Source organism: Oncorhynchus nerka, linkage group LG27 (assembly GCF_034236695.1).
Source record: "Oncorhynchus nerka isolate Pitt River linkage group LG27, Oner_Uvic_2.0, whole genome shotgun sequence".
Lineage (NCBI taxonomy): Eukaryota > Metazoa > Chordata > Actinopteri > Salmoniformes > Salmonidae > Oncorhynchus > Oncorhynchus nerka.
Window position 1 is genome coordinate 85534482 of NC_088422.1, and position 20270 is coordinate 85554751.

The 20270-nt window shown below is 42.6% G+C and overlaps 2 protein-coding genes across 2 annotated transcripts in view; one reads left to right on the forward strand and one right to left on the reverse strand.

Annotated features, from left to right (window-relative positions):
- Positions 1 to 6189: 6189 nt before the first annotated feature.
- cartl (cocaine- and amphetamine-regulated transcript-like) lies at positions 6190 to 8746 on the reverse strand. Its single transcript, XM_065012172.1, has 3 exons — positions 8483 to 8746; positions 7811 to 7888; positions 6190 to 6693 (listed from the first exon to the last, which is right to left on the reverse strand). The coding sequence occupies exons 1-3, from the start codon at positions 8618 to 8620 to the stop codon at positions 6586 to 6588; spliced, it is 324 nt and encodes a 107-aa protein (XP_064868244.1). The 5' UTR covers positions 8621 to 8746; the 3' UTR covers positions 6190 to 6585.
- A 4471-nt stretch (positions 8747 to 13217) lies between these two features.
- The window catches only part of iqgap1 (IQ motif containing GTPase activating protein 1), a 74287-nt gene continuing 67234 nt past the window's right edge, over positions 13218 to 20270 (forward strand). The window contains exons 1-2 of the mRNA XM_065012171.1: positions 13218 to 13467; positions 16629 to 16731. Coding sequence (XP_064868243.1) covers positions 13422 to 13467; positions 16629 to 16731 — 149 coding nt within the window. The 5' untranslated portion in view covers positions 13218 to 13421. The remainder of the gene's footprint in view (positions 13468 to 16628; positions 16732 to 20270) is intronic.

The window sequence follows — 20270 nt, forward strand, 5'->3', positions numbered from 1 at the left end:
GCACAAACTGTTTTGAGGTATTGCACAAACTGAGTCAGAGATTTCACCACCCCATTTGCATGCTATGTCTTCACAGGAAACATAATGGATCTTACTTTTATCCTATATGAATATCATATATGAAATAGATTAGTCTTACATAAAACGTTCAATTTGTATTTGATTTTATATATTTTTGTCCATACCTTTTGCAATAGAGAGAATGAGAGAGAGAGAGAGAGAGAGAGAGAGAAAAAGAGATTCTCATTCACTTTAAGATACACAATCTGGATATCAGGATGCCTAGTTTCCCATTAACCAGATTCACATTTTTCTTGACACCTCCAATCCCAACAAATACATTTCTTCACATACACTCACCAGACGCGCCACCACCCAGACGCATACATTACAATGACACCCCTTAATAATGTATCGCTCACAGCGACAAATATCCCAAACAGAGCGACATTCAGCCATAAACATGTATCATTATTGACATGGGTTTTTTTGCACACTGAAATAATGCATCATGGTTGGAAAGGCAGTACCATGGGGTTTGTGCTTGACTCGCTATAATTTCCCCCCAAAGCAAGAAACCAGGGGATCTTTAAATGAGCCATGCTCTCTAACATTACTGTCCTTTTATGGACTTGTGGATGGAGACACTCTGAATTGCTGGGATGTGCACTCAATGCAGTCCGACAGCTAGGTTATGGCCCATTGTGTTTTATACCTGGTTTCAAGTAGTATTTTTTTTCTTTCAAATACATTGAGGGTTTGATTGAGCTTGGCTGGAGTGCCAGATGGGCAGAGGACACAGGGTTTGGACTTCTGGGACGATTTCATTAGTTCCATTAAGCCAGAAAAACTCCATAAAGTGCCGCTAAAGCATTTGAAAGGAAACCAAGACTATTTGAACCCAAGTCCTTTCTGATGTTGTGCATTTGAATGTTTGACCTGAATATTTACAGTAATGGTGCATTATAAGAGGGTTTGGCTCATATCACAGCGGGAGGATATGGGTCCATTTCTGGTCACAGTGTGTAGTACTTAAGTGAAACAGTTTTGTGTGAATAAACAAACATTATACAGTGTGCAGAACCATGTACACATGGCTCAATAACCATGGTATTGTGTGGAATGAGGGGTATCTACCAGGAATAAATAGGACAGTCATTTATCCTAATCCATAAGAAAGCTTCCATACTTTCCACTGTTGTAAATATGTGTAGACATGACACTGTTTTTCACAACAACAACAACAAATTAAACTAATTGACACCAAATTCAGTTACATTTCCAACTGAATTATGCTGGGATACAATCCAAGGTGCGTTATAGAGCAACACACTGACAATGTGACTTTTAAAGGCAATTTTACAGACGTTTGTGGAGATACATTCCCAAACCAGAAACCGTGGATTGATGGCAGCATTCGCGTGAAACTGAAAGCGCGAACCACTGCTTTTAATCAGGGCAAGGTGTCTGGTAACATGACCGAATACAAACAGTGCAGCTATTCCCTCCGCAAGGCTATCAAACAAGCTTGGCGTCAGTACAGAGACAAAGTAGAATCTCAATTCAACGGCTCAGACACAAGAGGCATGTGGCAGGGTCTACAGTCAATCACGGACTACAGGAAGAAATCCAGCCCAGTCACGGACCAGGATGTCTTGCTCCCAGGCAGACTAAATAACTTTTTTGCCGGCTTTGAGGACAATACAGTGCCACTGACACGGCCTGCAACGAAAACATGAGGTCTCTCCTTCACTGCAGCCGAGGTGAGTATGACATTTAAACGTGTTAACCCTCGCAAGGCTGCAGGCCCAGACGGCATCCCCAGCCGCGCCCTCAGAGCATGCGCAGACCAGCTGGCCGGTGTGTTTACGGACATATTCAATCAATCCCTATACCAGTCTGCTGTTCCCACATGCTTCAAGAGGGCCACCATTGTTCCTGTTCCCAAGAAAGCTAAGGTAACTGAGCTAAACGACTACCGCCCCGTAGCACTCACTTCCGTCATCATGAAGTGCTTTGAGAGACTAGTCAAGGACCATATCACCTCCACCCTACCTGACACCCTAGACCCACTCCAATTTGCTTACCGCCCAAATAGGTCCACAGACGATGCAATCTCAACTACACTGCACACTGCCCTAACCCATCTGGACAAGAGGAATACCTATGTGAGAATGCTGTTCATCGACTACAGCTCGATGTAAAGTTTCTTTGATTTCTTGTTAGTTTGACTTGTACAATTGATCACCTGTGCAATAAACACAACAAAATCCACCTTCTTCACTATCAGTACTTCAGGATCCCTCAAATGATAAACCACACTCTCTGCAGGCTGCGGGGCCTCCATTGCCATTTCTCCCTTCCGTTATTTGCGCTGCCTCTGCATAAGAGACCTGGTGAACAGCCCAGATTCTTGCTACTTCGACCTCCTTCACCCTGACAGGACATTCCTGGAACGTGGTTCCCACCACAATTGCAACACTGTGTATCCACCGACTCTTCCACAACATATTTATTCCATCTGCACACACTTGCCACGTGGCCAAACTTTTTACATGAACAACACTGCAATGGTCTGTTCACAGAAGCTCTCACTGTGTATCTCATATACCCCAGCTTCTGTGGGAAGAGATTTACCATCAAATAGCAATAGCACCGATAGGCTTTGCTCTTTCCTTCACCATACAGTTCAATCATCATACATCCATTACTCCTGGTACATTGTATATTTTCAGCCTCAATTTCCACCGCAACGCCAGACATGACATTTGACCTGTTCCCTCTTCAGAAAATATCAACTTTGAATTATACTCCGATAATTCAGAGAGACACAATGCACTTTCCTTTTGTTCTTCTGACACAATAAATCAACACCATACAGCTCCTGGTCACTTTGATTGACACCACCTTTTCCAGTGGGTCCTCCACCATCTCCTTGACTGCTAATGGATCTCCCAAAAACACAGATTTTCCCATGAAACTAACTCCAACAAGGAACAGACCATTAATAGACCAAAGCCTGTCTTCATGAACAACTTTATCCGGTTTTGCTCCATTCCTCAACGTGACAGTTTTCCACTCATTTCCATTAACGTTACTTAACGCGTCATCCGACTCAGTGCTTCCTCTTCTGCCAACTTTCCCTCAGTTCGGAGGCCAAGAAGACGACCTTCCATGTCACATACTCCTTCACGTGTTTAAATGAAGGTGGGAAGCCGTAGTACTGACAGAATATTGGCACTGAAAACGGCACCTCCTTTACACATAGCTCAGGCTACCAGTCATGCTGTACTGCCTTTTGTTACAGTGGCAAGCAAATAGGTGATGCAAATGTGTTTTGTTTGTGATACCCATGTAAATATTTGCTATGTCCAGGAGCAGCCGTCAGGGTTACAGTTGTCTTCTGGAACGATGGCATTGAGTTGTATTGATGTTTACTAGCAAACAGAATCATATCTAACCTCCTCATTCTAAAAAAGTTAACATTTACATTTACATTTAAGTCATTTAGCAGACGCTCTTATCCAGAGCGACTTACAAATTGGGGAAAGACCATAGTAACACTGCAAAAAGACTAGAAATCATGGTGAATAACAATCTAACACAGGATGCAGTCGAAATAGCAATAGCCTTCAATTCCTACTTTATTGACTCTGTCAGGGTACTGACACAGAACCCCTCCACTGGTTTCTTGGGATCAGTGCTAGTGAATGACACTCAACCTGTCTTCATCATAAGGGAGGTTTCTGAGTCAAAGGTGAACAAGGTGATTAGCTCACTAAAGAACTCTAAAGCCAAAGATGTGTTTGGGATGGACTCTACCTTTCTTAAAAACTACAAAGAGTCACTCATTGGCCCCATTACTAAGGTCACCAACACATCTATTGGTCTCGGTGTGTTTCCAAGGGTATGGAAGTCGGCCATAATAATGGCCATCTTTAAATCAGGCGACCCTGCTGACATGAGTAACTACAGGCCCATTAGTATACTACCTGTGGTGTCAAAGGTTGTTGAAAAGTGTGTAGCAGAACAACTGATTGCCCACCTCAACAACAGCCCCTTCACATTACACTCCATTCAGTTTGGCTTCAGAGCGAAACACTCCACAGAAACGGCCAACTGCTTTCTTCTGGAAAATGTGAAGTCCAAGATGGACAAAGGGGGTGCTGTTGGGGCTGTGTTTCTGGACCTAAGGAAGGCTTTTGATACTGTTAACCATGAGATTCTCATCACAAAATTGTCCAAGTTCAACTTTTCCCCTGATGCCTTGAGATGGATGAAATCCTACCTTGAAGGCAGAACTCAGTGTGTCAGAGTGAGCAATGAGCTGTCGCCCACTCGTAGCTATGATGTGGGCGTGCCCCAAGGGTCAATACTGGGGCCCCTCCTGTTCAGCCTGTACATTAATGTTCTGCCTTCTGTCTGTACTGGGTCTGAAGTTCAAATGTATGCAGATGATACAGTGATATATGTGCATGCAAAGAGCAAACAACAAGCTGCACAAGAACTCACTACTGTAATGGTCCAGGTTACAAAGTGGCTCAGTGACTCGTGTTTGCATCTCAATGTGAAAAAAACTGTTTGCATGTTCTTCACAAAGAGGGCAATGCTACTGAGCCAGATGTCTATGTGTCAGGGCAGAAGCTCCAGGTGGTATCCGATTTTAAGTACCTTGGCATCATACTTGATTCCAACCTCTCTTTTAAAAAGCATGTGAAAAAGGTAATTCAAATAACCAAATTCAACCTAGCTAATTTCCGATTTATACGAAATTGTTTGATTACAGAGGTAGCAAAACTGTACTTCAAATCTATGATACTCCCCCACTTAACATACTGCTTGACTAGTTGGGCCCAAGCTTGCTGTACAACATTAAAACCTATTCAGTCTGTCTACAAACAGGCTCTCAAAGTGCTTGATAGGAAGCCCAATAGCCATCATCATTGTCACATCCTTAGAAAGCATGAGCTCTTGAGTTGGGAAAATCTTGTGCAATACACCGACGCATGTCTTGAATTCAAGATCCTTAATGGCCTGGCTCCCCCTCCACTCAATATTTTTGTTAAACAGAAAACCCAGACATATGGCAGCAGATCCACAAGGTCTGCCATGAGAGGTGACTGTATAGTTCCCCTAAGGAAAAGCACCTTTAGTAAATCTGCATTCTCTGTGAGAGCTTCCCATGTCTGGAATACACTGCCATCAGACACACATAACTGCACCACATATCACACTTTCACAAAATGCTTGAAGACATGGCTAAAGGTCAATCAGATTTGTGAACATGGTCCCTAGCTGTGTGTTGCCGCTTTCCATGTTGTCTGTTGTCTGTAGCTTGTGAGGTGTGGAAACACTTTGTTACTTTTATGAATTTTGTCTTGCTGCTTTTTGTTCTATGTTACTCTGTCTGTATGCTACGTCTTGCTTGTCCTATGTTGCTCTGTCTGTATGCTATGTCTTGCTTGTCCTATGTTGCTATGTCTTGCTTGTTCTATGTTGCTATTGTCTATATTGTAATTGTTTTTAATAACCTGCCCAGGGACTGTGGTTGAAAATTAGCCGGCTGGCTAAAACCGGCACTTTTACTGAAACGTTGATTAATGTGCACTGTCCCTGTAAAAATAAAAAATAAACTCAAACTCAAACTCATTAGTTTACATAATGGTTGGTTTCTCCTGTGCGCTGAAAGATGTCCTAAAAGGCAGGGTTGTGATTATTAGGCCATAACGTAGGAAAACATTTTGCAATGAAAACGTTTCTTATTGGACAAATTCAGATAGTCCTACCTCCCCGTTTGACTTTGTTTTCTTCAATGTTGTACCTAATGAACAACACCATGGGTCGTATTCATTGGAGCACATCATAGCAAAATGCTCAGGTAGTCCCTCCCCTTTTCTTCATTATGAACACGACCCTGAGGTGAACATGTCCTGGATCAACACAGGACACTGGAATGTAGATAGACTGCGAGACTCACATAGACTGTGTTACATGATAATTCCAGATATGACATTAAGAGACTATCGTAGATCTATGTGTTGAACTATTTTGTAATTGTGTTCTTAATGACAGCTGGAATGCATCATATCTTAAAGTGAATGATTTCTTTAAGTCACAGTTTGATCCCAAAATTACCTTTTGGATTTTTGCATTGAGGTATTGAAATAAGAACAGTAAATCCAAAACAAGTGAGATGACCAACATGTTTATTTGTTTGACAGAGTGCACATGCTGTAAATGCTTTCTGGGTTACAAAACACCTCCATGCTCCTCTTTCAATGGAAAGGACTTTATCAAAGCACAAGAACAAAACAAGACAAAACTCAAGTGCCATAATGTTGGCCATAATGTTGGCCTACAGCATATCCCTTGCGGTTGTGGACACAGTGGTTTGTCGCAAACTCCCCATATTCCCCAAATATTGCAATAATATTGACCCGAGCCCTTGGGGACATGGTCTAAAGTAGTGGGAATAGGGTATCATTTGGGATACAGGTGATGATACAAGTTGATGATGATATTCCTCTGTCTTGGCTGGAGCGTTGGATGTGGTGGTTCTAGTGAAGTGTTTCTCCTTGAGGGAGCTTAGAGACATTTGAGGAGGAAGGAGTTGCAGCTGCTGACTCTGCCACAGTCACAGAGCTTCCCAATGCGGGGTCCATGCCTCAAGGCACACCGGTCGCCCATACCACACTGAGAGACCGAGAGAGAGTGAGGGAGGGGGGAGAGATAGATAGAAGGAGAGAGAGAAAGAGATATAGAGAGGAAACACAAAGTAGCTTTATGGCAAAACACAGTCCTTAACTAAAAAAACACCTTTAATTAGGAGAGAAAGAGTTAGTCAGCGATGGTAATGAAAGTTCTAATGAGTTTGCTGTATGAATGAAGCGGTGTTCGCTGGTTCTTTAGACTCTTCCTCCTTTCAGTTAATTAGACTTAGGGACGCTATCTAGAAAAGGCTGTATAATTGCACTCAAATCAAAGGCTGTTGGCATTTCTCCGCTTGCATTTAATTATACTGACAACTTCTACTCGTTAATTGGTTTTACATAAACTTTCAATTGAACTGCATTGAAATGGTGGCCAGACTATAACACAGAGTGGGAGAAACATGGGGGGCTTAACGGGGATGTTCAGGATTTTACAACAAAAAAAAGCCAAATGCCCGTGACATCAAATTAAATATGGAGTTGATTTGAGTTGATTTCAGGTGATTTGGCCATTACAAAAAAAACAGCTCACATGCCACTATTATTGATTGTTAGCTTGTAGTGGCTAAAGTTAGCTGAAATAGGGAATATTTCAAGAAAACCAAACCATGGATTAAAGCTTCTCCTGACCGATGGACTGCTTTCAGGGTGAGGAACTATCTAACATAAAGTTGTCAAATCCTAAACTTCCCCTTTAATAACATGCATTCACATTTTGTGGGGTGTGGTATATGGCCAATATACCATGGCTAAGGGCTGTTCTAATGCAAGACGCAACGCGGAGTGCTTGGACACAGCCATTAGCTGTGGTACATTGGCCATATATCACAAACCCCTAAAGTGCCTTATTGCTATTATAAACTGGCTACCAACTTAATTAGAGCAGTACAAATAAATGTTTTGTCAGACCAATGGTATACTCTGATATACCACAGCTTTCAGCCAATCAGCATTCAGGGCTCGAACCACCCAGTTTATAACACCCCTTTGATACTGAGGATTTTAAACTACTGAGGATTTTAAATGCAGACATAACCTCCATTTGGTCAAAAATAACATTGGTAAAAGTTAGTTTTAAACAGGAACATATTAGGACTCACAGGAGGGATCATCCCTCTCTTCTCATTAGAAGGCAGATGGTTCTGCATCTTCACTAGAAGAGCCTCCATCGCATCCACCTGTGACACGGAGTAAAGGAAACAGGGTCAATGGAATTTCTCATTGCTTTTCTCAAGGGGAGTTTTCAAATCTATACTCCTATATGAGTGCAATTTCCCCATGAGTTGATGTACTACCTAACGACAATGTCAGTGTTATAGAGGCTATATGTTTGTTTCCAGAAGATCCTCTTGTGGAACTTTATCTCTTCAGGTGTCACATGTGACATTTAGCGATATGTTCCAGAGGTTCAACCAGGGATGGACATTAATTAAGATAGCCAGCTAGACCGAGGCCGGTACTTTTCAGACGGGCTAGTAGAAATGTTGGTTTACTGGACACAATCTTTAGCTCCATCCCTGTGTTCAACCATGGATAAAACTGATGGATAAATCGAATTCTCAAGGACACCTTTATCAGGACGAACTGCTGAATAAGGTTATGTTGACCATAATACAATCATGAGCAAACATTTAGATTGCATTTATGTTTCGAATTATATTGACTTAGATGTAGATATTAAATTGAGAACCTGTAGTGCATGAATATATAGATCCGGACCAACATGCCAGGGTAGCCTGAAACAACAAAAGTGATTCCCTATATGAACTTACAAGTTCTTTCTCTGCGGCCGCGGCAGAGTTCTGCGCGCCAAAGTCCTCTGCGGAAACTTCGTGTGACGCCTGTCCTCGGCACATAACGGACATCAGACAGATACACAGCAGTCGGAGCAGCACTCCTGAGCTATCCATGGTTCTGATGCGGTGCGTGGTAAATGCTGTGCAGTCGTTGCGGCAATAAGAGAGCGCAGGGGATCAAAGTGGAGGGTCGGAAGTTCAGAGTGAGTAAATGTGCAACGGACTGCCGGACCTCTGCATTTATACTAGCGAGTAGCCCCGCCTGTAAGGTCATTTAGCTGGGTTTCAAGACCCATTGCGAGGAACTCCAGTCTTCAATGCATCTTGAATAGTTTGAAGGATGACTCTTAATTGTGTTATTTGAACTGGTGGGTTCAAATCCCACACGTTACACTTGCATCCCATAGCTTCTTATTTTGTCAATTGTTCAGATTTAAACTCCCTCTATTTATAATTGTAGATTATGAAGTTGTTTTTCACTCTGTTGCAAGTCCCACCTCAATTACATTGCGTAAGGCAACTGTAGGCTATTACATCAAATATTCCTTGTAGGGGCCATTTCTCACGTTGAATGAGACAATTACAATCCGCAATAGAATTTCAACGGTGATTTTAACTGAGTTGGGGATCAATTGTGATTTCAACATAATTAAAATATCTAATCACTGATATCCATAACAAAACAACCCCGTGTCTCATTTTTCCTTCACAAACCTAATATACAGTGAAATAGAGAAGAACAATGTTCTAATACTGAAGCTAATATAATAATAAAAAGCTCCATTCCCCTTTGACTTTGACTCACAGAGCCATTACCCCCCAACACACACACACACACTGGGGAATTATAGAGAAACACTCATCTGTTCCAGTCCATTCATCCCCTATTGATTCCCTGGCTTAAAGGTGTGTGACATGATACACCTCAGCACTATGTCCAGTCCTCACTTGAATATAACCTGCAATTAAATCTTTGTTGTATTTTCCTTGAACTCACAGCAACATGTTAATACAAGACAACACACTGGCATACCTTTCAGCCTGAGCCTTCCTCAGAGTGTTAGTGGCTCTAACTGGCTCACCCAGAGTCTCTCTGGACAAATTATGGAAATGATTTGCAATTCCTTAAAACGAGTACTCCAGTCAACTCAATGGTGTTGTTCCTGTGTCTTTATCTACAGTCGGAAGTTTAAATACACTTAGGTTGGAGTCATTAAAACTCATTTTTCTACCACTCCACAAATGTCTTGTTAACAAACTATAGTTTTGGCAAGTCGGTTAGGACATTACTTTGTGCAGGACAAGTCGGTTAGGACATTACTTTGTGCAGGACAAGTCGGTTAGGACATTACTTTGTGCAGGACAAAGCAGATGTAAGTAGTTTTTCCAAAGATTGTTTACAGACAGATTATTTCACTTATAATTCACTGTATCACAATTCCAGTGAGTCAGAAGTTTACATACACTAAGTTGACTGTGCCTTTAAACAGCTTGGAAAATTCCAGAAAATGATGCCATGGCTTTAGAAGCTTCTGATTTACATAATTTACATACATTTATGATTTATGATTTACATAAATTTACATAATTTGAGTCAATTGGAGGTGTACCTGTGGATGTATTTCAAGGCCTACCTTCAAACTCAGTGCCTCTTTGCTTGACATCATGGGGAAATCACAAGAAATCAGCCAAGACCTCAGAAAAAAATGGTAGACTTCCACAAGTCTGGTCCATCCTTGGGAGAAATGTTCAAACACCTGAAGGTACCACGTTTATCTGTACAAACAATAGTACGCAAGTATAAACACCATGGGATCACGCAGCCGTCATACCACTCAGGAAGGAGACGCGTTCTGTCTTCTAGAGATCAACGTACTTTGGTGCGAAAAGTGCAAATCAATCCCAGAACAACAGCAAAGGACCTTGTGAAGATGCTGGAGGAAACAGGTACAAAAGTATCTATAACCACAGTAGAACGAGCCCTATATTGAGATAACCTGAAAGGCCACTCAGCAAGGAAGAAGCCACTGCTCCAAAACCGCCATAAAAAAGCCAGACTACAGTTTGCAACTGCATATGGGGACAAAGATCGTACTTTTTGGAGAAATCTCCTCTGGTCTGATGAAATAAAAATATAACTATTTGGCCATAATGACCATTGTTATTTTTTGAGGAAAAAGGGGGACGCTTGCAAACCGAAGAACACCATCCCAACCATGAAGCACAGGGGTGGCAGCATCATGTTGTGGAGGTGCTTTGCTGCAGGAGGGACTGGTGCACTTCACAAAATAGATGGTATTATGAGGAGGGAAAATTATGTGGATATATTGAAGCAACATCTCACGACATCAGTCAGGAAGTTAAAGCTTGGTTGCAAATGGGTCTTCCAAATGGACAATGACCCCAAGCATACTTCCAAAGTTGTGGCAAAATGGCTTAAAGGACAACAAAGTCAAGGTATTGGAGTGGCCATCACAAAGCCCTGACCTCAATCCTATAGAAAATGTGTGGGCAGAACTGAAAAAGCATGTGTGAGGAAGGAGGCCTACAAACCTGACTCAGTTCCACCAGCTCTGTCAGGAGGAATGGGCCAAAATTCCACCAATTTATTGTGGGAAGCTTGAGGAAGGCTACCTGAAATGTTTGACCCAAGTTAATCAATTTAAAGACAATGCTACCAAATACTAATTGAGTGTATGTTAACTTCTAACCCCCTGGGAATTTGATGAAATAAATAAAAGCTGAAATAAATCATTCTCTCTACTATTATTCTGACATTTCACATTCTTAAAAGGAAGTGTTGATCCTAACTGACCTAAAACAGGGAATTTTTACTAGGATTAAATGTCAGGAATTGTGAAAAACTGAGTTTAAATGTATTTGGCTAAGGTGTATGTAAACTTCCGACTTCAACTGTATCTAACAATGACCTCTTATCTCTTCTGCAGTAGATAACCACCTTTGAACTGTGTTGCTGCTCGTTGCTTGTTGTCATTGTAGAGACATATTGCACAACGGTATTCCCAGGGAATAATGTCAAGTAGAAAACTCAGTAGTCTTAGAACAGCATTTACTAAGCTTACATCGGAGTACTGGCTAGAACTGCAAACTGCAAACTTAACATGTGTAAATATTTGTATGAACATAACAAGATTCAACAACTGAGAAAAACTGAACAAGTTCCATAGACATGTGACTAACAGAAATTGAAAAATATGTCCCTGAACAAAGGGGGGGTCAAAATCAAAAGTAACAGTCAGTATCTGGTGTGGCCACCAGCTGCATTAAGTACTGTAGTGCATCTCCTCCTCATGCACTGAACCAGATTTGCCAGTTCTTGCTGTGAGATGTTACCCCACTCTTCTACCAAGGCACCTACAAGTTCCTAGACATTTCTGGTGGGAATGGCTCTAGCCCTCACCCTCCGATCCAACAGGTCCCAGACGTGCTCAATGGGATTGAGAGGCTCTTTGCTGGCCATGGCAGAACACTGTCATTCCTGTCTTGCAGGAAATCACGCACACAACGAGCAATATGGCTGGTGGCGTTTTCATGCTGGAGGGTCATGTCAGGATGAGCCTGCAGGAAGGTTACCACATGAGGGAGGAGGATGTCTTCCCTTAAATGCACAGCATTGAGATTGTCTGCAATGACAACAAGCTCAGTCTGATGATGCTGTGTCATACTGCCCCAGACCATGACGGATCCTCCACCTTCAAATCGATCCCGCTCCAGAGTACAGGCCTCATTGTAACGCTCATTCCTTCGACGATAAAGGCGAATCCGACCATCACCCCCAGTGATACAAAACCGCGACTCGTCAGTGAATAGCACTTTTTGCCAGTTGTGTCTGGTCCAGCGACGATGGGTTTGTGCCCATAGGCGATGTTGTTGCCGGTGATGTCTGGTGAGGACCTGCCTTACAACAGGCCTACAAGCCCTCAGTCCAGCCTCTCTCAGCCTATTGCAGACAGTCTGAGCACTGATGGAGGGATTGTGCGTTCCTGGTGTAACTCGGGCAGTTGTTGTTGCCATCCTGTACCTGTCTGCAGGTGTGATGTTCGGATGTACCGATCCTGTGCAGGTGTTACACGTGGTCTGCTACTGCGATGACGATCAGCTGTCCGTCCTGTGTCCCTGGAGCGCTGTCTTAGGCTTCTCACAGTACGGACATTGCAAGTTTATGCCCTGGCCACATCTGCATTCCTCATGCCTCCTTGCAGCATGCCGAAGGCACGTTCACGCAGATGAGCAGGGATCCTGGGCATCTTTCTTTTGATGTTTTTTGATGTTTTTCAGTCAGTAGAAAGGCCTCTTTAGTGTCCTAAGTTTTCATAACTGTGACCTTAATTGCTGACTGTCTGTAAGCTGTTAGTGTCTAAACTGACCGTTCCAGAGGTGCATGTTCATTAATTGTTTATGGTTCATTGAACAAGCATGGTAAACAGTGTTTAAACTCTTTACAATCTGTGAATTTATTTGGATTTTTACGAATTATCTTTGAAAGACAGGGCCCTGGAAAAGGGACGTTTCTTATTTTCTGAGTTTAATCATTGTCGATGCGTAGCGTGCCTTTAGGAAGGTTATTTCAGTGCCTGTAGTAGGCAGCAGAGGGCGCTGCGCCTGCAGTTTCGCGGAGTGGCTGCTGATGGGCGTTTCCTCGAACGCATACTTTAGGATTTAGGAAGGAACACACACCCCAGTGACATCAGTTAGGTTTGAAGAAGAAAAAAAGTCTCAGCTCTCGACTCAAACCGTGCAGTGGAGCAACAAGGGGGCCGAGAGCGCCTTCCCGACTTTTTCAATTATATAGCCCGCAAAGAGAACTGGACGAAACTATAGGCTATCATCTCAACTACTATAACTTGACCTCGTGAACCCGGGGAGAGAGGATTATAACACTTATTCAGAGAATATGTCAACCTCAGACGAGGCAGACGGGCTGCGGCCGAGATATGGGTGTGAGTATCTAAAAACTTTTCCGGCTCGCTCACCTTGGGATCATATTTTACCTCCGTTTACAGAAGTTTAACAATTTAATTGTTTTAATCAATACATACATTTTCACAGTTTTTTTTCTTCGTTCTATCTATATTCACATGTTTGACTTTGGTTAGACTTTTGACAGCGTGGTAGGTAGGCTCTGACTTCCGCGTTTTCATCTACATCGGCTACAATATTGCAACTTTACGTGGCTACATCGAATTAAATTAGCCCTCATTGAATTTGGTCAATGCAATCCGGGATCCTTGAGACGTCATTGGAGTAATAGAGTTTGAAATGGTTAGGTTTAGTCAAGGGTAAAGGTAGGGGTTAAGGTAGGGACGTCTATGGTAGGATCCGTATAGCACCAACTCATTGAATTTGGACATGTTTGCATTTTTCCCAGTAAAGGATAAGGCTCTACATTGTTTTCTTATCGGGAATCTGAAGTAGCAAGACGATGCAACAGTTGAGTGGTTTACCTGGTCGATTCATTGAACTGTATTGATGGCCTACTATAGTCTATTGATATGTGAACTAATATCCATTGATCTTAATAAAAACACTTACGGTCGTATATTGTCCTTTTCAATTATATTTTACAAAATAATTATAGAATTTTTGTATTGGTTTACATTTGTGATTTTATCCACTTTGAAATGATTCTGTAATGAAAAGTTCTTTACAAATCTAATTTATTCGTTTTTAATTTTATTTATACGTTATTTTACCAGGTAGGTTGACTGAGAACACGTTCTCATTTACAGCATCGACCTGGGGAATAGTTACAGGGGAGAGGAGGGGGATGAATGAGCCAATTGTAAATTTGGGATTATTAGGTGACCGTGATGGTTTGAGGGCCATATTGGGAATTTAGCCAGGACACCGGGGTTAATACCCCTACTCTTACGATAAGTGCCATGGGATCTTTAATGACCTCAGTCAGGACACTCGTTTAACGTCCCATCCGAAAGATGGCACCCTACACAGGGCAGTGTCCCCAATCACTGCCCTGGGGTATTGGGATATTTTTTAGACCAGAGGAAAGAGTGCCTCCTACTGGCCCTCCAACACCACTTCCAGCAGCACCTGGTCTCCCATCCTGGAACTAGACTTTCCTGAGGCAGTCAGTAGCCTTGGTTTAAGTGGGAACCATACCACTGTACTTGCTGGCTTGTCAACTGCTTTCAAGATTACTACCACTGTAAATTACCAAGTTGTTTGATACATTTATTAGGCTAATAAATTAGATTAAGGCCGCTCAATAATAATAATAATAATAATAATTGTAATCATAGTCAGTAGAATAAAACCCCACAATAAAATCCTGGAAATTGTAAGTGGCAATTTTTAGACTTTTCCATTCTCTAATGGTCACGTAGCCTAGGTTCTAATGAATATGCTCGTTATTCAGAAGGCCTAGACATCACCAGAAGGAGACGGAAACAATTAGCTCTTGTAATGCGAGTGCTCATGCCCACTTTTTTTTTCTCTCCCTCCCAGCTCTAAAAATATATTTCCAGCAACATTACCATGCAGGTCTCTTTAATCTAGGCCAGTGGATCCCAACCAGGGGTACTTCGACCCCTGCTGGTACTTGGCCTATCCACAGGGGGTACTTGAGTAGACTCATGAGACCATAGGTCTACTGGTAAAATGCATACGAGGGGGTACTTCAGGGGTACTCCTGGCAGAGAGAAATTCAGTTGGTGGTAGAGTAACAGAAAAAGGTTGGGAACAAGCGTTCTAGACCCTAGCCTAGACCACAGAACTGTGAGCTACGAGCTTTGTTTACCTGCAGAATAGGTTTGATTTATTACGGTCTCTTCAGAGTTCTTTGAAAGAATGCCCATGCATTTCATTTGGCCTATTTGCTGGATCACTTGAAGTGATAAGAGACATTTTCCACAGAAATAAAAAATGTCAAACGCTGGAGATGTTTAAACAAAGTTTGCATAGGCTAGCCTACATTTACCTAGCCTACATGTACCTAGCCTACATGTACCTAGCCTACATGTACCTAGCCTACATTTACCTAGCCTACATTTACCTAGCCTACATTTACCTAGCCTACATGTACCTAGCCTACATGTACCTAGCCTACATGTACCTAGCCTACATTTACCTAGCCTACATTTACCTAGCCTACATTTACCTAGCCTAGCCTACATTTACCTAGCCTACATTTACCTAGCCTACATTTACCTAGCCTACATTTACCTAGCCTACATTTACCTAGCCTACATTTACCTAGCCTACATTTACCTAGCCTACATTTACCTAGCCTACATTTACCTAGCCTACATTTACCTAGCCTACATTTACCTAGCCTACATTTACCTAGCCTACATTTACCTAGCCTACATTTACCTAGCCTACATGTACCTAGCCTACATTTACCTAGCCTACATGTACCTAGCCTACATTTACCTAGCCTTTACCTAGCCTACATTTACCTAGCCTACATTTACCTAGCCTACGTGTACCTAGCCTACGTGTACCTAGCCTACGTGTACCTAGCCTACGTGTACCTAGCCTACGTGTACCTAGCCTACGTTTACCTAGCCTACGTTTACCTAGCCTACGTTTACCTAGCCTACGTTTACCTAGCCTACGTTTACCTACTGTGTAGTGAGTGACTAAAGCTAAGTTGTCCTCCCCGATCAGTAACCCTTGAATCATCTCATTATGTGGAACTGGCGGTGAGGCCAAGTTGTAACCAGACTGGGAGGGGATGGAGTAGCCTAGCGCTGAGGACAGTTCAACATGACAGCTGAGATGAATCAGCCTGTCAATCAATCAACACATGATTTCTTGGGACTGTTTTACATCTTTATGATGGCGGCCAACACGACTATGTCAGTTGTGATATTCAGGATGGATGGGTCAGTCTCTACCCCTCCTACATGCAGAATGAGAGAAGTCTGTCTCACTGTTCATTTGAAGGTTCTTGCATTTTATCTTGTTAATCGTCCCTACTTGTTTGTGTGTCTGCTAGTCCGTGTGTGTTTACTATAAATGTGAGTGTGAGCTAGACTCAACTCAGTGTGTGTACTGTGTATGTTTGTAAATGGTGTTTCTTGTACAGCTATGCTGTTATGAGCGAGCTAGTATTCACCTAGTGAGTGTTGTTTTCCAGCCGTTCTGGATGGTGTCGAGCGACTCACAGCAGAGGAGATGGACGAGAGGAGGCAGCAGAACATGGCCTACGAATACCTCTGTCATCTCGAGGAGGCTAAACGGTAAGAGTGTGTTTTTCATTAGTTGGTAATTGCCTTTTCGTTTGGCTGGTATAAAATGAATAAAAGCAGACAAATACAAATTCTGCCGGATATGTACCTGTGGAGACTTCAACCCGCAGTAGGAAGGGAAGGGAAATGGCTCACCACAGTCTGTGAAGGACAGAGAATGCAAATGGTCTGCCATTGATCCACACTTCCAATGTGAGAGAATACAGAAGTGTTCTTAGGGAGTCTGGGGCCCTATAAGAAAACAGGGGCCCTGTTTCGTATTCTTGCTCCAGTGTTGCATCTCAGCTATTGCAATGGTGTTTGTTGTAATTGCTGTCATGGGCTTTACCTCAGAGTATCATAACATGTGGTTGAACTGCTGCCTATCGGACTTCCGTGTTCAGACTTTAATTGCTTTATTCTTTTTTTGAGGAACAGAGTTGAATTCTCACATACTGCTGAGATCAACAATGTTTGGCAATGTGATCTTGAATAGAAAAGCTTAAGTGTTGTAGATTAAAACGAGGTTTAATGAGCGTCATGCAAGGTGAAAGTGCGTGTGAATATCCTTGTTAATTTCCAGCACCTGGACTGGAACCTGTTGTTCTGGCCTGGTAGTACAAATGTCAGTATTTTCTGAAACATTGACTTCTGTAAGGTTAGACATGTTTTATGTCCATGTCAGCCATAGTGCTCCCTAGGGATCACATTTCAGATCATTTTTGGACTGCCTTTTTGGTGGTCATTATCACTCTGTGTGTTAGCAACCCCTCTTGAGGTTGAGGTTTTTGTATGTGTGTTGAAACCTGCTTGCAATGCTGCAGTTTCCACATTGGATGTGCTGTTTACTTTCTCCCTGTATAACATGTGGTACCAGAACTAACATGCTATACTCATTCATTAATACCTGCTCACTGTCATGTGATGTTTGATGTGTTTCATATTGTAGAAGTATTGAAAAGTGTGTTTTGTCTGTTGTGGTGATCAGGCCTACAGGTTAATGATGCCTGAAGTAGCTAGTGGCCTAGGTTTTGAGAGGACTCAGACACACACCCATCCCCTAGGTCCCCCAGTGGACTCACACACTCAGAAGAGGAAGGAGTGAACGAGACAGGAAGTGACTAAGTCCCTGTTGAGTTTAGTATCTTCCGCTGTTGCCACAGAAACCCCTGGCTGTCATAGCAACGGGTTCCGGTGTGAGTGTTTGTTTGACTGTATGTTGTGAAGATAAACAGCATTGGTACGCTGGTCTGTTGGGTTCTCCTCCTCTCCTGTGTTTTCCCACTGTCTACTAGTTCTCTAAACATGGCTTGACAAATATATTGCTAAAGAGGTGAAAGAGCCTTATGTCAGGGCCTAGGTCCTATGTTAAGTCTACATACAACGTTTTCCAAACACCTCTGAAGTTGTCTGTGGTTCTCATGCAGTTCTGTCCCTACAGTATCTTTAGCAGATGAGGTATCGCTAGCTGGTTAGCCTAGCACCAGAATGAGCGTTGTGTGGTGACGTCACCCTGCCTGAGAATTAAAGTAGTGTCACCCTTGCTCAACAAAGACTAGTTTGTTGTAGCGATTGGTTAGAAGTTACAATGCTGCTAAGTGAGTGTGAATTGTGATGTTCTGTGAAGTGCAGAAAGCCCTGCGTTGACTCCCAGGTCAGGACAGAGACTGGACTTACTCTGTTATATATAATGAGACTCTAGCTCCTCATAGGTAGGTGCTTGTTGTTGTACAGTGTCAGGCTGGGGAGACCATTGTGTTCCAAATGGAAACCCAGCCCATAGGGCTCTGGTCAAAAGTAGGGCACTATGTAGTGCACTAATGTAGGGAATATGGTGCCATTTGGGACACTCCTAGAGAGCGAGAAAGTGAGTGTCAGGTGAAGGAGAGCGGCAGACAGGTGAGAACTATTGGCTTGTGAACAACTCAGCCTGGAGGCAAGGAATGCTTATGCTCATGAAGGTGATGTGTGGTATGACGGGAATACTTCTCTCACAGATGTGGACATGTGAGTAATTACTCTCCCTGTCTCTCTCTTTCTCTGTCATATATGCAAAAAAGGCCTTTGTGTTATCTGTACCAGTCATTTCCATGCATTAGTGTTTAGTTCTATAGCTGTCACTTCTGCCTGTAGATTATGATGGTATCAGAGGAGATATTTGAATATTGCTCATCTCTCACTGACTATTTGAGGAATTTCCTAGGTGGCCAATGACAAATGACCAATAGCTGTAGACATACTGTGTGAGAAATAGAGCTCCAGTTGCTGAAGTAAGGTTGCAGGTTGTTTGAAGCGTTGTTCAGGACTTTGATTCAGGACTACAGTACTACTGTTTGTTCTTTCTATTTGTTTTTCCTCTTTAACTTCTGTCTTCTATTTAGTCCCGTTCTCTCCCTTTCTCTCTCTGTGGGAATGGTCTTTCTCTGCCTCCAATTCAATCTGAAACTACATCAGGAGAAAGTAGTTAGCAGTCAGCTTCTAGGGTAAAGTGGTGAAGATGCTCTGTAAGAGGGTTCCCCTTGGGTATAAAGAAAAGAAGGCTGATGCTTAACGTTAGTAAGTTGTACAACTGAATGCATTCAACAGTAATGTCTTCCTCATTTAACCCAACCCCTCTGAATCAGAGAGGTGTGGCGGGATGCCTTAATCGCCGTCCATGTCATCGGCGCCCAGGGGGCGGGTGTTGTTGGTGGTTAACTGCCATGTTCAAGGGCAGAACAGCCTTGCTGGCTCTGGGATTCGATCAAGCAACCTTTTAGGTTACTGTCCCAATGCTCGTAACCAACGCTCTGACCACTAGGCAACCTGTGACCAGAATACCATGTCATTAGTTATGTTAGTCTGTATAGACATGACAAATAGATACTTACAGTTGAACTGTACACATGCAACAATAACACAACTGAACTACATTGAACAAAAACCAGCTAATTGAAATGTGCAGTTGTTTAAGGCTCCACCTACTGCTTCCGCTCAGTGTGTTCAGTATTACTAGTGTCTGATTGGCCCATCCTGGTATGGGGACATGCAACATCAGGTGGCAGTTGGAAGGTGGATGAAATCAGAAGACAACACCAGGTTCTGGTCTTCTCAGGTTTTGATTGGGTTGTAGGCACCAAATGGAAGAAAAGGTGTTGGAACATTGAGGGATCAACATGGACTTGTCCAATAAGAAACAATCATTTTAGTTTTCTGTTTAAAAATGTTTCAGTTGTGCCCTAATGAACACAACCTTGGTAAACCAGCTCCTAACCCTGAATTGAAGAACTTCCCTCTGTCATCTTAAGCCTGTAAACAGACAGCCTAACACTTTCAGATGTTTTATTGTGTCCTGTTAGAATGTGGGAAAGTGTAAGATAAGGACCAGTTTGCCTTCCCCATTTAGTGTGTTTAGCCTACCCATCCACCCTCTACATGTATCAGCAGTAGTTGTGGAGGAGGGGCCTACCTCTGTTTAACAGTTAAGGAGAGATGTGGATAGCTGGTACATGAGATTACTGTATATACCCTGTATATACCTGACCTAGCAGCACAGACCAACGATGAACCAG

Excerpts from the sequence above, each read along its gene's own strand:
- cartl (XM_065012172.1), bottom strand. The coding sequence starts at position 8,620 with ATGGATAGCTCAGGAGTGCTGCTCCGACTGCTGTGTATCTGTCTGATG. Across the intron at positions 7,889-8,482 it reads CGGCCGCAGAGAAAGAACTT|GTGGATGCGATGGAGGCTCT; the intron begins GTAAGTTCATAT and ends TCCGTGTCACAG. Across the intron at positions 6,694-7,810 it reads AGAGAGGGATGATCCCTCCT|TGTGGTATGGGCGACCGGTG; the intron begins GTGAGTCCTAAT and ends TCGGTCTCTCAG.